This window comes from Salvia splendens, chromosome 8 (genome assembly GCF_004379255.2).
Source record: "Salvia splendens isolate huo1 chromosome 8, SspV2, whole genome shotgun sequence".
Lineage (NCBI taxonomy): Eukaryota > Viridiplantae > Streptophyta > Magnoliopsida > Lamiales > Lamiaceae > Salvia > Salvia splendens.
The window spans coordinates 12937278-12952488 of NC_056039.1; the positions used below are offsets into that span (position 1 = coordinate 12937278).

At 38.3% G+C, this 15211-nt stretch overlaps 2 protein-coding genes across 4 annotated transcripts; both read right to left on the reverse strand.

The window, feature by feature from the left end:
• Positions 1-594: 594 nt before the first annotated feature.
• Positions 595-7564, reverse strand: LOC121745242 (polyadenylate-binding protein-interacting protein 4-like). Of its 3 annotated transcripts, none has more exons than XM_042139063.1 (15): positions 7429-7564; positions 5966-6160; positions 5751-5894; positions 5499-5632; positions 5237-5427; positions 4529-4706; positions 4208-4444; positions 3383-3504; positions 3202-3271; positions 3072-3105; positions 2285-2532; positions 2043-2189; positions 1480-1572; positions 1325-1387; positions 595-932 (listed from the first exon to the last, which is right to left on the reverse strand). In XM_042139063.1, the coding sequence occupies exons 2-15, from the start codon at positions 6102-6104 to the stop codon at positions 900-902; spliced, it is 1833 nt and encodes a 610-aa protein (XP_041994997.1). In that variant the 5' UTR covers positions 6105-6160; positions 7429-7564; the 3' UTR covers positions 595-899. The 3 variants fall into 3 exon arrangements, with proteins under 3 accessions (XP_041994997.1, XP_041994999.1, XP_041994998.1); XM_042139065.1 differs by having other exon boundaries at positions 5966-6092; positions 7429-7542; XM_042139064.1 differs by having other exon boundaries at positions 5966-6144; positions 7429-7520.
• A 3863-nt stretch (positions 7565-11427) lies between these two features.
• LOC121745022 (phospholipid:diacylglycerol acyltransferase 1-like) lies at positions 11428-14763 on the reverse strand. The gene is made up of 5 exons (XM_042138772.1): positions 14280-14763; positions 12843-13349; positions 12453-12765; positions 12042-12301; positions 11428-11984 (listed from the first exon to the last, which is right to left on the reverse strand). Exons 1-5 carry the CDS (start codon positions 14687-14689, stop codon positions 11501-11503), a joined length of 1974 nt encoding a protein of 657 aa, XP_041994706.1. The 5' UTR covers positions 14690-14763; the 3' UTR covers positions 11428-11500.
• Positions 14764-15211: the final 448 nt, after the last annotated feature.

The following is a 15211-nucleotide window of genomic DNA, read 5'->3' on the forward strand; positions in this document are numbered from 1 at the left end:
GTTAAATTTTGTTTTAGCCCGTAACCATAAAAATCAAGAAATTTGGATTAAGTCTCAATTATACCATGATGATTTTTTGGGAGAAATTGTGTGTTTTGAGAGCCAAAAAATCACACGTAGACATTATGATCAATGAATTAAACTGTTTTCTATTCATTAACAAAAATAGCATTGATGGGAAAATGTGAACAATAATGACTTGAATTTTTCATCATGAGATAATTGAGAAAACATACAACTTCAACAAAGCTGCAGCACAAACCGAAATTTAACCATTGTTTATGATTTTCTTAGAAATTTACCCTAAACTATATTGCGTACATAACTAGGCTAAAAATGGAGTGACATAATTGCATGGTTTGATATTGCCTTGTTGTCTAAAGCCCCAAAAAGTAAAAGTAAGCACCATAATTCAACTTATGTCAAAGGTCAACCTGGCTATGAAAGATTAACAAACTCTAATTGAGGATTAATTAATAAACCATCTCCCCCAAGTTCAAATAATTTATCATACAATAGAAAGAAACCAGACACAACACAACATAAACAGCTAAACCAAATAAAAAGGGGGGAGGGGGAATGAAGAGTGGAGTATTTTATTTACAAACCACAATAAAAAATAGTTGATAATCACAATAATTCAACAAGGGAAGACTAAAATCACAACAGGGTGAAGAGGAAAAAGAAAAAGAAAAAGAAAAGGGTATAGTACTCCATGCTTGAACATAAAGATACTCAATGTTACTGGTAATGTACTGACTTGTGAATATATGTTAATCCCACAAGCTAAGCTGAGCAGATGTTTTTTCAGCTGCTGAGCCTTGTCGGAAAAATCATTTCAGAGCAGCCTTTTTTGTAAACATAAACAGAAACACATAATATGGTTCGAGTAGCCTTCATCAAAATTCCCTCCCATTGTTGTAAGGCATTTCCTGCACAAATATTTTCAAGGAACAAAAACAGCAACCTAAAAGTCAGGCATGTGCTAACCCTAGACACAGAAGAGCGATGAAGATATGAAAAACAAACTTATCATGTATGCATAAATGTGCATGTGTCTGTGTGTGTGTGTGTGTGTGCGAGTACGGTTTCACAAAATGGAGATGGTTGAATTTTTTTATCTTCAGCATAAGTTGCTTTGGATAGAAAAAGCTTATGATGCACCATTTCCTTTTTCTAACAGCTTCATGATTCAAATAATTGAACGGAGAAGAAAAAATAGTAAAACATAAACAGCAACTGACAAAGCATAATGATGCAAGGAAATATCACACAGATAAACGAGCAATATGAAGAACAGAAAAAAAGATAATACAAATCTTACTGCTGGATAAGTTGGCATGTACAAGACTGGCCGATGTTGTCCAATCATCATCTGCTGCCCATACTGCATCAGATTAGGGTTAGATGTCTGCAGTACCTAGACGGAAGGAAGATTATTATAGGCAGAAGACACTAGAACAGCAGTATATAACAAACCTGAGGTCCGTTTGGATGATAGTATGGCTGTGGCAGTGGTGCAGCCTGTGGATTGAACATAATAGGCTGGTGTGTAGCGAAAGAAGGTCCAATCTGCAAAAGCACATAACCACCGTAAAACTAAAACACAAGCAATAGTAGTCATGATTCATGAAGCACAAGTAAGGTGCTTTATGGATTAAGCATCTTTATTTTTCAATTAATAGCAGTAAATAATAGATTTTACAACCTATCTGAGCAAATAAGAAAAATGACGAATGCATTTGTCACAACTTTACTAGCTTGCTCTTCCTTTTCATTCTCTCTCTCTCTCCCTTCTTTCTTTTTCTTCTTTTCTTTCTTGTTGGGACGGATTACCCAATAAGAATTGCAACTTCTACAACTGTTTTTTAATTATTGATGGGTTACACTAGCATCTCTATGAATCCAGATACTACAGCGACAATATACACTGCTTTAAACAACATGCAGAGGAATAGAATCACACTGTTCAAGTTGTAGAAGGTGCAACATTGACACAGAGTATGATCAAACCAACAAGCACTGGGAAATTTCATACTCACCCCAATATTCACAGGCATTCCATGCATCTGAGTCATTAGTGCCACATTAGCTGGATAGTAGAAGGGACCATCAGCAGCTGGGGAAGAAGGCCGGATAGACGACTGAGATGGGGTGAAACTCTTTGCATTGGGATTTAACTTAAATTCCTATCAAACAATAAGCGGAGCAAGAAGATAATCAGCATATTCGTGACTATAACTAAATTTTAGAAAAAGGGGATCTCCATTGTCCTTCATCCCACCTTAGCATATGGATTCAGAGATGACTTCTCTGATGACAATGAACCAACAGATGAACTAGATGACAATCCTTGGCTAGCAGAAGTTGAAGCAGCACCTCCACGATCAGAAGTAGATGATGCAGAACTATTGGGCCGGGCAAGAAAATGTGCTGCCCCTTGCGTTTTGGGAGGCAATGCACCCTCCGATAGCTCATTACTAGAGCTCGGCTTCTCATCTCCTTCGGCTGATACATGTGATGGATCAAAAGCTGTAGTATTTGGAGACAAGGTAGCGTTAGCAGCGCAATCTTTTTTAAACCTTAGCAATGAATCTGAGTTTGCCAACATAACAATTGATGTTAAAGCGGAATGTAACATATGACAATATTACTACAACAGAACAAGGAAAATGGATTCTATGTTGCCACAAATTAAGGGGAGAAAATAATGAGGGCAAAATAAAACCATATTTCATAATCGAGGGTACCCTAGAGAACGTTATCCTGTTTCATTCCACTATTCCATGTAGCACGTGGGTACGGCAAGGATTTTTCTTCATTAAAACACAAGGACAGTTCTCTGTGTCCGTGTATAAAGCCAAGGTGAATCCTCTCGGAACAAACCAGGAAACAATGGACAAAACAGAAAAACTCTTCCACTCCAAGGAAAAGAAATAGAACATTTATTTCTTACTTTCAAATGAGCAAAGAGAACTGAGTAAATGATAATCTCCAGATAACTATTTTGACAAACAATGAAAAACTATGCAGAACAAATGTAATCAGGATTAGTAAGACGTTTAACGTACCCTCGGTCTTTGATGCTCCACCTCGATCAAGCGGCTGCAGGAAAAAGAACTGGTTGTAAGATACCATTTACTCACAAGTGTCAACAGTCACAAATAGGAGACAGCTTCAGAGCAGTATAAAAACACTGACCACTGGCTTATCTTTATCATCCAGAACACTATTGCTTTCAGCATGTCCAGTATATTGGTTGTCAAGCACCCTGAATGAAAAATAATTCCACTTATCCACTAAAAAATATTCTTAGATATGATAGATAGCTAAACATCTCAAAGTTAGTAACAGAGTCTGTATGAGAAGTCAGAAACAAAACCTGCTCGCATAAATTCCAGAGGATTCTTTAGGAAGCTGTTCATTCAGTATCTGTGTGCCATGATCCTCAGAACCTGAACGGTACACATCTCTGCTACTGGACACAGAAGATTGCGCTTCTCCCTACAGCCACAAAAGCAGATAGTGACTAAAACTTGTACTCCCTCCGTCCACGGTTAACAAGGGTTTTAAGAAATATAGTGGAAAATGGGTTGAAAAAGTAAGTGGAATGTGGGTCCTACTTTTATATATTAGTTTTATAATAAAATGTGTGTGATAAGTTAGTGGAATGTGGGGTCCATTACCAAAAGTAGTAAAAGGAAATTAATTGTGGATGGACGAAAAAGGAAATTGGTATCAATTAATCGTGGATGGAGGGAGTACTTTTCACTGAAAATAAACAATTGGTGATATAATGAGATCAACAGACACAAAACAAAAGCTGAGATATAGCTAACTGAAATTAGACAATTACGTAATAAAATACCATAACAAAAGTAATAAAAGCTTTTTAAAGGTCACCAATCCCTGCTAATGCAGACTTATGCACACATTTAATTGGCTAACCACTATTTGAACAGACAAAATATATTTTAAGGCCAAGAAATGCAAGAAACAGTGGATAATTTTGAAATGAATCCGACATTACTAGCTGATTGTTTCTTCTTTCTAACCTAGCAAACAATATGAAGAACTAAAGAAAGAAGCAACACAAGGTTTTGGAAGAACACGCGTCAGAATTAGGAAATGATACTAACATGTTAACTCTAGAATTAGTTGGCATGACAACGAAGAAAAGCTATTTCCTATTAGGAAGAGAAATTACCAAGGATGAAAATCTTGATGACATTTGAGCCCCATATCTAGCTTTCCCAGGAAACGTGTCAATTGGAGGTTTACCAATAACAGGCCTCAAGGAATCACCAAATGTTTCATCATTTCGTGAATCCTGTAATATGTCTTCAATCTCATCATATCCACTGTCATCAACTGGCCGGATGACTGAGGAGTATCGTGTTTCTTCATCAAGTTCTACATTTTCGCCAAGCTGACGACCTCTTTCCTGTTGAAAATGATATGATTTAGGATGAAGGAACCGACTAGGAAAACTAAATACCAAAAGATAGAGATCAAAACTTAAGCTAACCTCTGCTAGATGAAGATCACCGGTATCCTCACCCTCAATCTCTCTAGCTATCCGCATAGCTTCTTTCTCCAATTCTCTCATTTGAGGACCTTTCTCAAGCTTTGTTGTGTAAAGTTCCTCGTCGAAGGTGCTCTTAACTCCAAATAAAGTTGCATTTGCTTCAAATTGATCCCAGCCCCTGATGAGAAAAGAAAGGTATTCGAACATCAAAAAAGCACCAATTACAAAGATGTTGAGCATCAAACCAAGGATCTCTATTAATGAACAAAGATTCTTGCAGACAGTTAAACAATAGAATCAGATATTAGTGTAACAACTAATTCATCGCTTACTATGAGAGACTATGTGCGGACATAATCATTTGCCACAAGCACTAGCAAATTTAATTTTGCACCCACTATCATATGATTCATAACTAGTCATACTACTCCCTCCGTCCCTGAACTGTCACATTTCATTTTCTGCACTCGTTTTAGAAAAATGATAATAAATAGCTAAAGTGGAGAGAGGGTGGTAAAGTAAGAGAGAATAATGTAGAGAAGCGTTATTCTCTCTTTTACTTTACCCTCTCTCCACTTTAACTATTTATTACTATCATTTTTCTAAAACGAGTGTAGAAAATGAAATGTGACAAATTTTCAGGGATGGAGGGAGTATAATTTATCATCACTACATTAAAATTTCTGAGAATAAATATGATTCTCCAACCTTTTCCAAGGGCTATCAAATATGTTCTCAAGCTCAGGGTAACTTGGATTGTTTTCATCAGGGATCCAGCGCTCCAATTCTCTACCCAAGTCAACATGCTGGGACTGTGATATGCAGGAATCTGTTAATAGCTCCTGCTGCCTTTCATATTGCTGCTCATCTGATAATCCATCCCTCATTACAGACACTCCCTGTTCAACTCCAATATAACAGCCACTTAATCACAGTTTCGGAAACCTAAAAATAGGCAGCACAATCATACCTTTGCTATCACTTGTATGAGATCGTTAGCTGGTATAATCAGTGTCTTTGAAGAAGGATTGCTAAGAGCATCTGAAATATCTTTTTTTCCTTGAGAACCATCTTTAATCAGGTGAGCCATCTTCAGAACAATTCCTGCACCAGAAGAAGGCATCTAGTTAATAAATAGTGCAATCTAATGAATATGCATAGTTCAAGATAAAGGTTCATAAAGCAAGAGTATTTTCCATGCTAAAACACTTTTCTAACATACCAAAATCCTCTGCATTTGTCGCATGAAATATTCCAGAAAACACAGATCCATCCATCACATGGACTTCCACTCGGTGTCCAATGAGACATGCAGTTAAATATATCAATCGATCACGTGAAGGTGACTCAAGTACCCCTCCTTTACCTAAAACCAAATGAGTTAGAATTTCGTAGTAGATTTATATCTTATAGACACCAAAAGGATAGAATGATTACCAAATATAGTCCTGCTATAGTTTGCTTTCCCGGTCTGAAATTTACTGTCAGGCCGCCTAGCTGCAGAATCTTTTTCAACTTTACGGCGACCATATCCATTCGATGAAGATCTGGACTGCACAGCTTGCTGCATATTCATCTTTAAAGATGAGCTAGAGAATAGGCAGATGACTCAACCCCTGGTTCAGAAAATAGCTGACAAGGTAGCATGTCATACAAATAGAAAGTCTCTGACAAGGAACAAAATAAAGGAGAATGACATAAAACTGAGTGCATGAGGTCAGCCCACAATTTCCAACGAAAAAATCAGATGGCCTAAGAGCAAGTACCATCATTCCCCCTAGAGCAGGAAGGCTACAAATAGGCCATTACTATCTATGTCCACCATCTATCTTATAGAAATTGAAACAATGCGTATGTGGTTATAACATGCTTCTTGGGAGTGAATCCATCTTACTTGTACCCTAGTTTAGACTAATGCTTCTACAAACATCAATCTTTAAACTATTGTTGCTGACCCATAGGTTCTAGGATCTGTCACCGTAATTTGAGGGCATTCGATTATACAATGACAGTAACAAGATAACCTGAGGTTTAATAGTCCCAAATTTAAGTCAGGAATTACACAAATTCAAAGGCCCAGAGATGTTTTGTCTTAGAAAATGTCTAGAAGACAGCAATACTCATGTACTACAATTGTCATGAACATACTGGATCACATAGAAAACAGAATATATCCATGCAATTGTAGATCACAAAAGTTTTACAATAGTACCATTCCTTTAGTAACCACACGAAAGTCAAACAAAGATCTAACATTGATTTCAGGGATGCACATTTTCCAAGAGATGCAATAATTTACCACTAATCAATCAGGTGGACATTCCTAAAGTTTGTTCTAGCATGGCAATGACATACACATAAAAACACGCTACAAGAGCTTGAATTGTTCGATGATAACCCAGGTCATCTAAAAGAACCCTCAAGAAAAACTAGCACCAAGGATTAATAACAAATGAGCACCTATCTGCTGTACCACGAACTTGAATTAAGTTACTTCAACTCATTAGTCACTAACAACAACAAAAACAGAAGAAAGCCAGTACAACAGCAGTTTCTAGCACCCGAACACCAATGATTAAAAATAAAATTATAAAAAAAAAAAGAAAAAAGAAAAGAGAAATTCAATAAACAAAAAGCACACAAGCTAGCCAAGTTAGCACATAGAGAAAATACAAACAAAATACAGTACAAGTTCACCGCAATTATACTCACAAGCGCTATTTAACCAAGGTTCAGCAGCGAAAAGAAAAGGACGACAATCAACTAAGTAGAACTTCCAGTACGGGAAGAAGGGGGGCCAAATTGTAAAAACCCTAGAAAATTTCTCCTCGAAAACCCTATGATCCGAACAATTCTATGAATACATAAATTGCATGCAGAAGAGTAGTAAAGATGCTCACAGTTGATAGGAGAGAGAGGGGGAGAGAAGATGCGATCTGAGAGAGGTAGGGTTAGATGGAAGTAGTTCCAAGCTGAGAATTGGGATTACAACGCCGGATCGGAATCAGACTGATGATCGCCTATTATATTGTGCGGGTTTTGTTTTACGCTAATTAACCCGACCCGATTATAACTGGGTTTGTTTGTTTTTTCCAAAATGTTTTGCCTTCCGATCTGAGTTAAAAAAATTTATATTTACTAGATAGTTAATACAGTAATATTTTTTGAACTGAGCTCATTTTATTAGCATTCTTTGTGATTTTTGTTGTAGTTCATTTTTCCTTTCTTTTTCTTTTTCTTTTCTTTTTTCTTTCATTTTCTTTCTTTTTCTTTCCAAAATATGTATGAAATTGAATTAATTATAAAATTCTAAAAATAGCAATAATTTGTTTAAAAAGAGATATTATGTTGGTTTAGCATTACCATGGTCCATGAGTACATTTCAAAATTAATCATTACTTAGTCTTTAACAGATTGTTCAATTAATCTTTTCTGATAATCAATAATGCTAATATTTTATTTACGAAAATAAATATTATGAATTTGATAAAAATAAAGAGTGCTTCACATGGTACCAATAACTTCATGGCACAAATTAAATCTTACGTTAGATTAAAATATACTCCTATGATACTAATAATAATAATAATAATAATAATTGTTAATATAGTATATGATTTCTATCCCACATCGGTTATGTAACATAGCCTAGCTTAGTTACTTGTATATATATGTGGCCTATGTTTACTAATGAGATATACACTACTACTTTTTCCATTATGTCTCTATATTTTACTGTTCTACATGGTATCACAGCGGGTTCGAATTCGTAGCTAGTTTTGTAAAAAAAAAAAAACGAAAATTAGGGTTTCGAAAATTAGGTTTTTTTTTCTGCCTCCGCTGCTCCTGCTCTGCTCCTGCTCCGGCTCCGCTGCTCTGCTCCTGCTCCTGCTCCTGCTCCGCTGCTCTGCAATTGTTATCTGCCTGCAACCTTATCTGGCTACTGTTCTACTCCTACTCCGTTGCTTTGCGCTATCATCTGCCTGCGCTGCTGCCCGCTACTTCTTTTTTATTGACTTGCACTCTTGCCTACTGCTCTGCATCGGATTTACTCTCGTTTTATCATGTCTGATTTTAGACCTCCAATTGGAACCACCATTAAGCTGAATGGTTCCAACTATATGCTTTGGTCTCGTGCTTTTCTCCTATTTTTGGGATCACAGAAGAAGAAAAGCCATGTTCAAACTGCCCCGCCTGCTACTACAGATGCCAACTACGACACTTGGTGTGCCGATGACTGCTCCGTCATGACTTGGCTTCTCAATAGCCTAGAACCAGCCATCAGTCAAAATATCATGTGCTTGGATAGTGCCAAAGCCATGTGGGATGCTCTACGGGAGATGTTCTTTAATGACAAAAACGTTTCTCGGGTATTTGAATTATATGAGAAACGTTTCTCTCATACTCAGGATACTCAGTCAGTCAATGATTACTTCTCTACCTTGAAAGGCCTTGCTGATGAGATCTTAGTTTATCATCCTCTTTCCTGTGATGCCACAACAAGAGCAAAACAATGGGAGGAATTCATGGTAGCAAAATTTTTGTCAGGTCTTAATGCTGATCTCCAGCCACTTCGAGATAGCTTAATGGCTAGTGATGACATTCCAACGTTGTCTAATGCGTTGTCTCGCGTTCTTCGTGTCTCCACCGGGCGTACGGAATCCACCTCGTTTGATAATTCAGCTATGTCTGCTCGCGGTCGAGGTTCGTATGGTGGACGTGGCCGTGGACAGGGACGTGGCCGAGGTCGAGGACGAGGGTTTCATGATCGACTATGTGATCATTGTGGTCGTTCGAATCATGAGTCTGATAAGTGTTGGAAGAAGTTTGGCAAACCAGATTGGGCTAATAACATTGAGTTTGCTGCGCCAAGTTCTTCATCTACTACTACTGATGCTTCTACCTCTGTAGCTGCGTTTGCTGTGTCTCCTGGTAAGTCTTGGATGTTGGATTCAGGTGCCTCTACCCATATTACTGGTACAAAATCCCTTTTGACATCTTTTTCTCCATATTCTCTCCCATCTGTTCGTCTTGCTGATGGCAACTATTCTCCTGTAACTGGCACTGGTGTTGTCAAACCCACTACTCATATTACCCTTGATAATGTTTTGTTTGCCCCAAATTTTCCAGTCAGCTTAATATCTATTGGTCAGCTAACAAAAACTCACAATTGTTCTGTCACTTTTTATCCTTCATATTGTATCTTTCAGGACCTGCAGACGAAGAGGACGATTGGTGGAGGACATGAGCGTGGTGGTCTGTACTACTTGGATAATGTTTCACCTGTCTCTCCTAGTGCTCTCTCTGCTGCTGTGTCTCCATATCAGTGGCATTGTCGTCTTGGTCATCCGTCTTCTGCTAGTCTTCGTAGTTTAGTTCCAGTTGCGTCTGTTGATTTTAATTGTGAGTCATGTGAGTTGGGCAAACACCATCGCACTTCCTTTCCTTCTCGAGTCGAGACTCGTAGCTCTTCTATTTTTGATTTAGTTCATTGTGATGTTTGGGGTCCGAGTAGGATTGAGTCCAGAGGGGGTTTCAAGTATTTTCTAATTCTTATTGATGATTATTCCCGTATGTCATGGTTGTATTTGCTTAAACACAGAAGTGAAGTCCCTAATGTTCTAAAATCCTTTTATCATGAAATAAAGACCCAATATTCTGTTGATCTGCGTGTTCTTCGTACTGATAATGCTCTTGAGTTCACACAACAGTCTATCTCATTTTTTTGTGAATTTCATGGTATAATTCATCAAACCTCTTGCTCTCACACTTCTCAACAAAATGGAGTAGCTGAGCGTAAGCATCGTCATGTTTTAGATGTTGCGCGTACTCTTATGTCTCACATGCATGTGCCTAAGTATCTATGGTCTGATGCTGTTCTTACTGCATGCTTCCTTATTAACAGGATGCCATCTAGTGTGTTGCATGGGGATATTCCTTTTTCGTGTCTTCATCCTGATAAACCTCTTTATCATATTCCTCCACGCATTTTTGGATGTACTTGTTTTGTTCATGATCTGACTCCTGGGTTGGATAAGTTGTCTCCTCGCTCTATTAAGTGTGTTTTTCTTGGTTATTCTAGAACCAAAAAGGGATACAGATGCTTTGACCCTCTTACCAAACGTCATTATATCTCTGCAGACGTTACTTTCTTTGAGTTTCAGCCTTGTTTTTTCCAAAATGTTTTGCCTTCCGATCTGAGTTAAAAAAATTTATATTTACTAGATAGTTAATACAGTAATATTTTTTGAACTGAGCTCATTTTATTAGCATTCTTTGTGATTTTTGTTGTAGTTCATTTTTCCTTTCTTTTTCCTTTCTTTTTCTTTTCTTTTCTTTTTTCTTTCATTTTCTTTCTTTTTTTCTTTTTCTTTCCAAAATATGTATGAAATTGAATTAATTCTAAAATTCTAAAAATAGCAATAATTTGTTTAAAAAGAGATATTATGTTGGTTTAGCATTACCATGGTCCATGAGTACATTTCAAAATTAATCATTACTTAGTCTTTAACAGATTGTTCAATTAATCTTTTCTGATAATCAATAATGCTAATATTTTATTTACGAAAATAAATATTATGAATTTGATAGAAATAAAGAGTGCTTCACATGGTACCAATAACTTCATGGCACAAATTAAATCTTACGTTAGATTAAAATATACTTCTATGATACTAATAATAATAATAATAATAATAATAATTATTATTAAAGTAAATTTATAAAATATTTATTATCATAAATAAAACCTATACATCAAAATCAATGGAAAACTTAGTATGAACTTCAAAATAGTGTTTGCGGATGTATATATCATTTTATTCAGCCCATTATTACTTTCTTACTCAATTCTTATTTAAGAGGTTAATAAATGTCAACTTTTTCTTGACTCATTTATATTTTGGTAAATATGATTGCGGTCATGTGTATATTAATGAGTAAAATGTGTACATTTTATACATTAGTAGTAACTTACAACTTTAGCTTAATCTTTTGAGACCACTCGAATATATCCGAGTACACACGATCGCCCCCGAGCTCGTCTCCGGTGGCACCGGCCGCGACCCTCATGATGTCCTCAATCAAGGCAAAGTTCCCCATGATATCAACATGGGCGCCACTCTGCGTGCCCCGGCCCTCGAGAAAGTTGGCCGGAGGGGCGTGTTCGTACTCCCTCACAAAGTTCTTCATCCCGGACGGGTTAAACCTTGTTACCCCACGCCACCCCTTAGCGCTCATGAAGCCGGCACTCAACACTGGCACCGTCTCGTCCCCCTCCACACTCAAAACACCATCCTTCAAGCACATATCTTCCTCTTCCTCGCTTGCAGACGTGTCAATCCGGAAAGGAATCTGGCATTCTGCCCAAGGAGCCTCCGTGTAGACGTAGGCTCGTTCGGTCAGAATGCCAACTCCATACATGGCGAAGATCTCCATGTCCGGAGCATTAGGCAACCTGCCAAGAAATAACATTTTTATGCAAACTAACAAATTTGATGATTGACATCCTTACCTCGTCTCCAGCGGATTCGACCAGTACTTGTAGTGCAAGTACTTTGGATCATCCAGATCGTCAGCTATCCCGTACGAGAAGTGAGCACTGCCACGCGCCATCATTTTTGGGGCAACGAAGCTCAAGAGGTCGACCAGATCTCCAGCAGTGTAAGCTTTGTACTCTGTAACAGCTTTGATGCCTCCAAATCCCATCTCTTGGTACTCTGTCCATACATCAACACACGTGTCGTTCGCCACGTTCCTCCCCTTCACAGCACCCTGCACGGACAAACGAGTCCTCACAACATGACATTTGCTACATTTCTTAACATGATTGATTCTTATGATTCCCACACACTCAAATTCATAACCAAGGAAAAACTGTTAGATGTTATCAGCAATTAGCATTGAGATAAATTAGAAATCTGACCCGAAAATTAACTCTGTTGATCTCAGATGAATCTGCCTCAGCAATGTCTTTCCCGAATGATATGATCCGTCCATAATGCATGCGTTTTCGTTTTGGTTCCGAGCTCCCATCTTTAGCCTCGTCAGTGGCATTTTGCCTCCGTTTGCTAGGTAAGTAGTCATCCTCGGGCGAGGAATCAAGATCGCCCCAAATGGTGTCTCCGCCTTTAGGTATCATCGACATGGTTGAGTCCCAAGTCCTCGTCATCTTCATCAGATGCTGCAGCGTTTGAATATGAAACAAATCTTGATCCAAAACGCCCGGTGCTATCGCCCTAGCACACAATCCAGTAGCTTCATTTTCAAGCTATAGACAAAAGCAGCACGAGTTCTATGCATAAGTGAAAAGTACCTAGCAACAGCAATATCCTTTGCTTCTGCAGAGAAAAGGCCAGAAACAGCTTTTGGGACGCCTAATAATGGCCCGCCAATGTTCATCACGGCCTTGATATGCTTAGCACACCAATCCGGCCCACCCCCTCCCCCCATGGGAGCAGGTGCCTCGACCCACTTCATAAAGTGCAAAAAATACAGAACTCCCATTGAATGAGGGATGATGACGGCCTTGTTGCCACCATTGGTGGAAACCATCAGTTCTATGTTACTCTTTATCCGACTCAGTGACTGGTCGCGCACCTCTGTGTTCTGAAATGAGAGTCTCCAATCATATGATGCCATGTACATGGTCTTCTCCTCGTATCCAATCTGAGCTAGGTTTTCAATCAGAACCGCCCACACGAAGTACCCTGGTGCAAAGTAATCTGCAGCTACGAGGCCGGTCACAGGCCTGACCCTCACACCGGGCGGATCCAAACCAGTCTCATTGTCCAACGACATGTGCTCCTCCCAACACAAAGGCCTGAAGGTTATGCCATCAGTAATACACATGCCCATTCAAGATATACGAACAAAAGCATTTATGTTGCATTTTTCTTTACCAAAAACTATATAAATCAAACCACCTCCCTAGATGAAAAAGACTAGCAAAATAAGGATTTCTAGAATGTTTTTTGAAATATGTAAAGTACACTCTCAGATGCACAAGTCATGTTGCTTTTTCAAAAGGATGGAATAGTAAGAACACATCAAAAATCATAATAGTTTAGCAACAAAGTTACTAAAACAAACTTGAGTTCAAGATTTTTGCATAGAAAAAAGTTCCTAAATTGTAGCATTTCGTAGCACAAGGTTCCTCTGAACTAAAAGCATGTAACAGATACATTTCCTTGCGTCAAGAATTTCCTACCAAATATTGAATTTTTTCACCAAATCAAATAACAGTTGGAACATCCTCCAATACACCCTCATGGACAAACAACCAATCTCAATCTTCCAAAAACTTCAAGAAACAATCTTGAAAACATCACCAAGAACTACATGTTAAGGGGAGGGTAGACTCACCCCTTAAAAGGCCTTATAATGGGAGGGTTATCCACACTTATAGAGATTAGATGGGATTTTCACCAAGTCGATGTGGGACATAATTTAGAGAATTTAATATGTAGTTCTTGGTGATGTTTTCAAGATTGTTTCTTGAAGTTTTTGGTGAAGATTGTTTCTTAAATTCTCTAAATTTTGTCCCACATCGACTTAGTGAAGATCTCATCTAATCTCTATAAGCGTGGATAACCCTCCCCTTATAAGGCCCTTTAAGGGGTGAGTCTGGCCCATTTCTAAAACTACACACACACTAAATCATTCAAGTGCCAAACTGCAGTCCCAAAAACACACATAATGTAAAAAACACTTAAAAGTGAAAATTTCCATGCACATTGGAAGAATACAATACCTCTTGTAAACAGAACCAAATGTGCCTCCCCAGAGCCTCTTCCGAAACAGGCCCTGAGCACACTGATGCCCCTCCCACAGCTCCAACCCGGCGGTCACAATCCCGGGCACAAAAACCACGGGATGCTTGGCAGCCAGGCCCTCCTTCCGCAGCTTGAGGCCGGGAGGGTCGGGCGGGGGGCCCGTTATCGCCTCGGTGACATACTGAGGAAAAGAGGAAGGCATCAAGTTATACAAGAAGAGCAGCATCCACCACGCAACGCACACGCACCCAATAAACCAGCAGCAGCTGTCCAAGCAAGACCACTTCTTCTTCTCCGCTCTCCGCTGCTCCGGCTTCTTCTCCTCCTCCTCCGCCTTCCCCGGCTCATGATCTTGCCCGCCCCTTCTCCTCCTCCTCAGCAGCGACATATCCTGATCAGCACTTGCTAGAAGGAGCTAGAGAAGGGGGGAGAGAGAGAATCTGTGTGACGTGGTATGTGTTTAGTAGTTGAATTTGAATATGAAATTATGGGCTCATTTGTTGTCGTTTTCCTTGTCGTTTCTTTATTTTATGAATTTTGAGACTATAAATAACAACCAACCAAATTTTTATTTTTGTTTGCTTGGTTTAATTTATACCAGCCATTCGTCTTTGATAACTTTTACTCCTATTTTGTGCCTCTCTATATTATGTCCACACTTAACCAAATTAGTTTCTTTTTTTTTAAGGTTGAGCAAATTGGTTTCTTGTCCTATTGTAATAGTGTAAGTTATTTTCTTATACATTAGAGATTTCATGATTGGTCTTTCATACTCTATCCGTTCTCTAAAAATAAAAAAAAAATTATAAAATTTCTTTCTCTTTAATGAGATGAGACTGATTTTTCCACTAACTTTTTTTATCTCTTTCATATTTTACCAATTTTACTTTAAAATTCATATTATTACAAA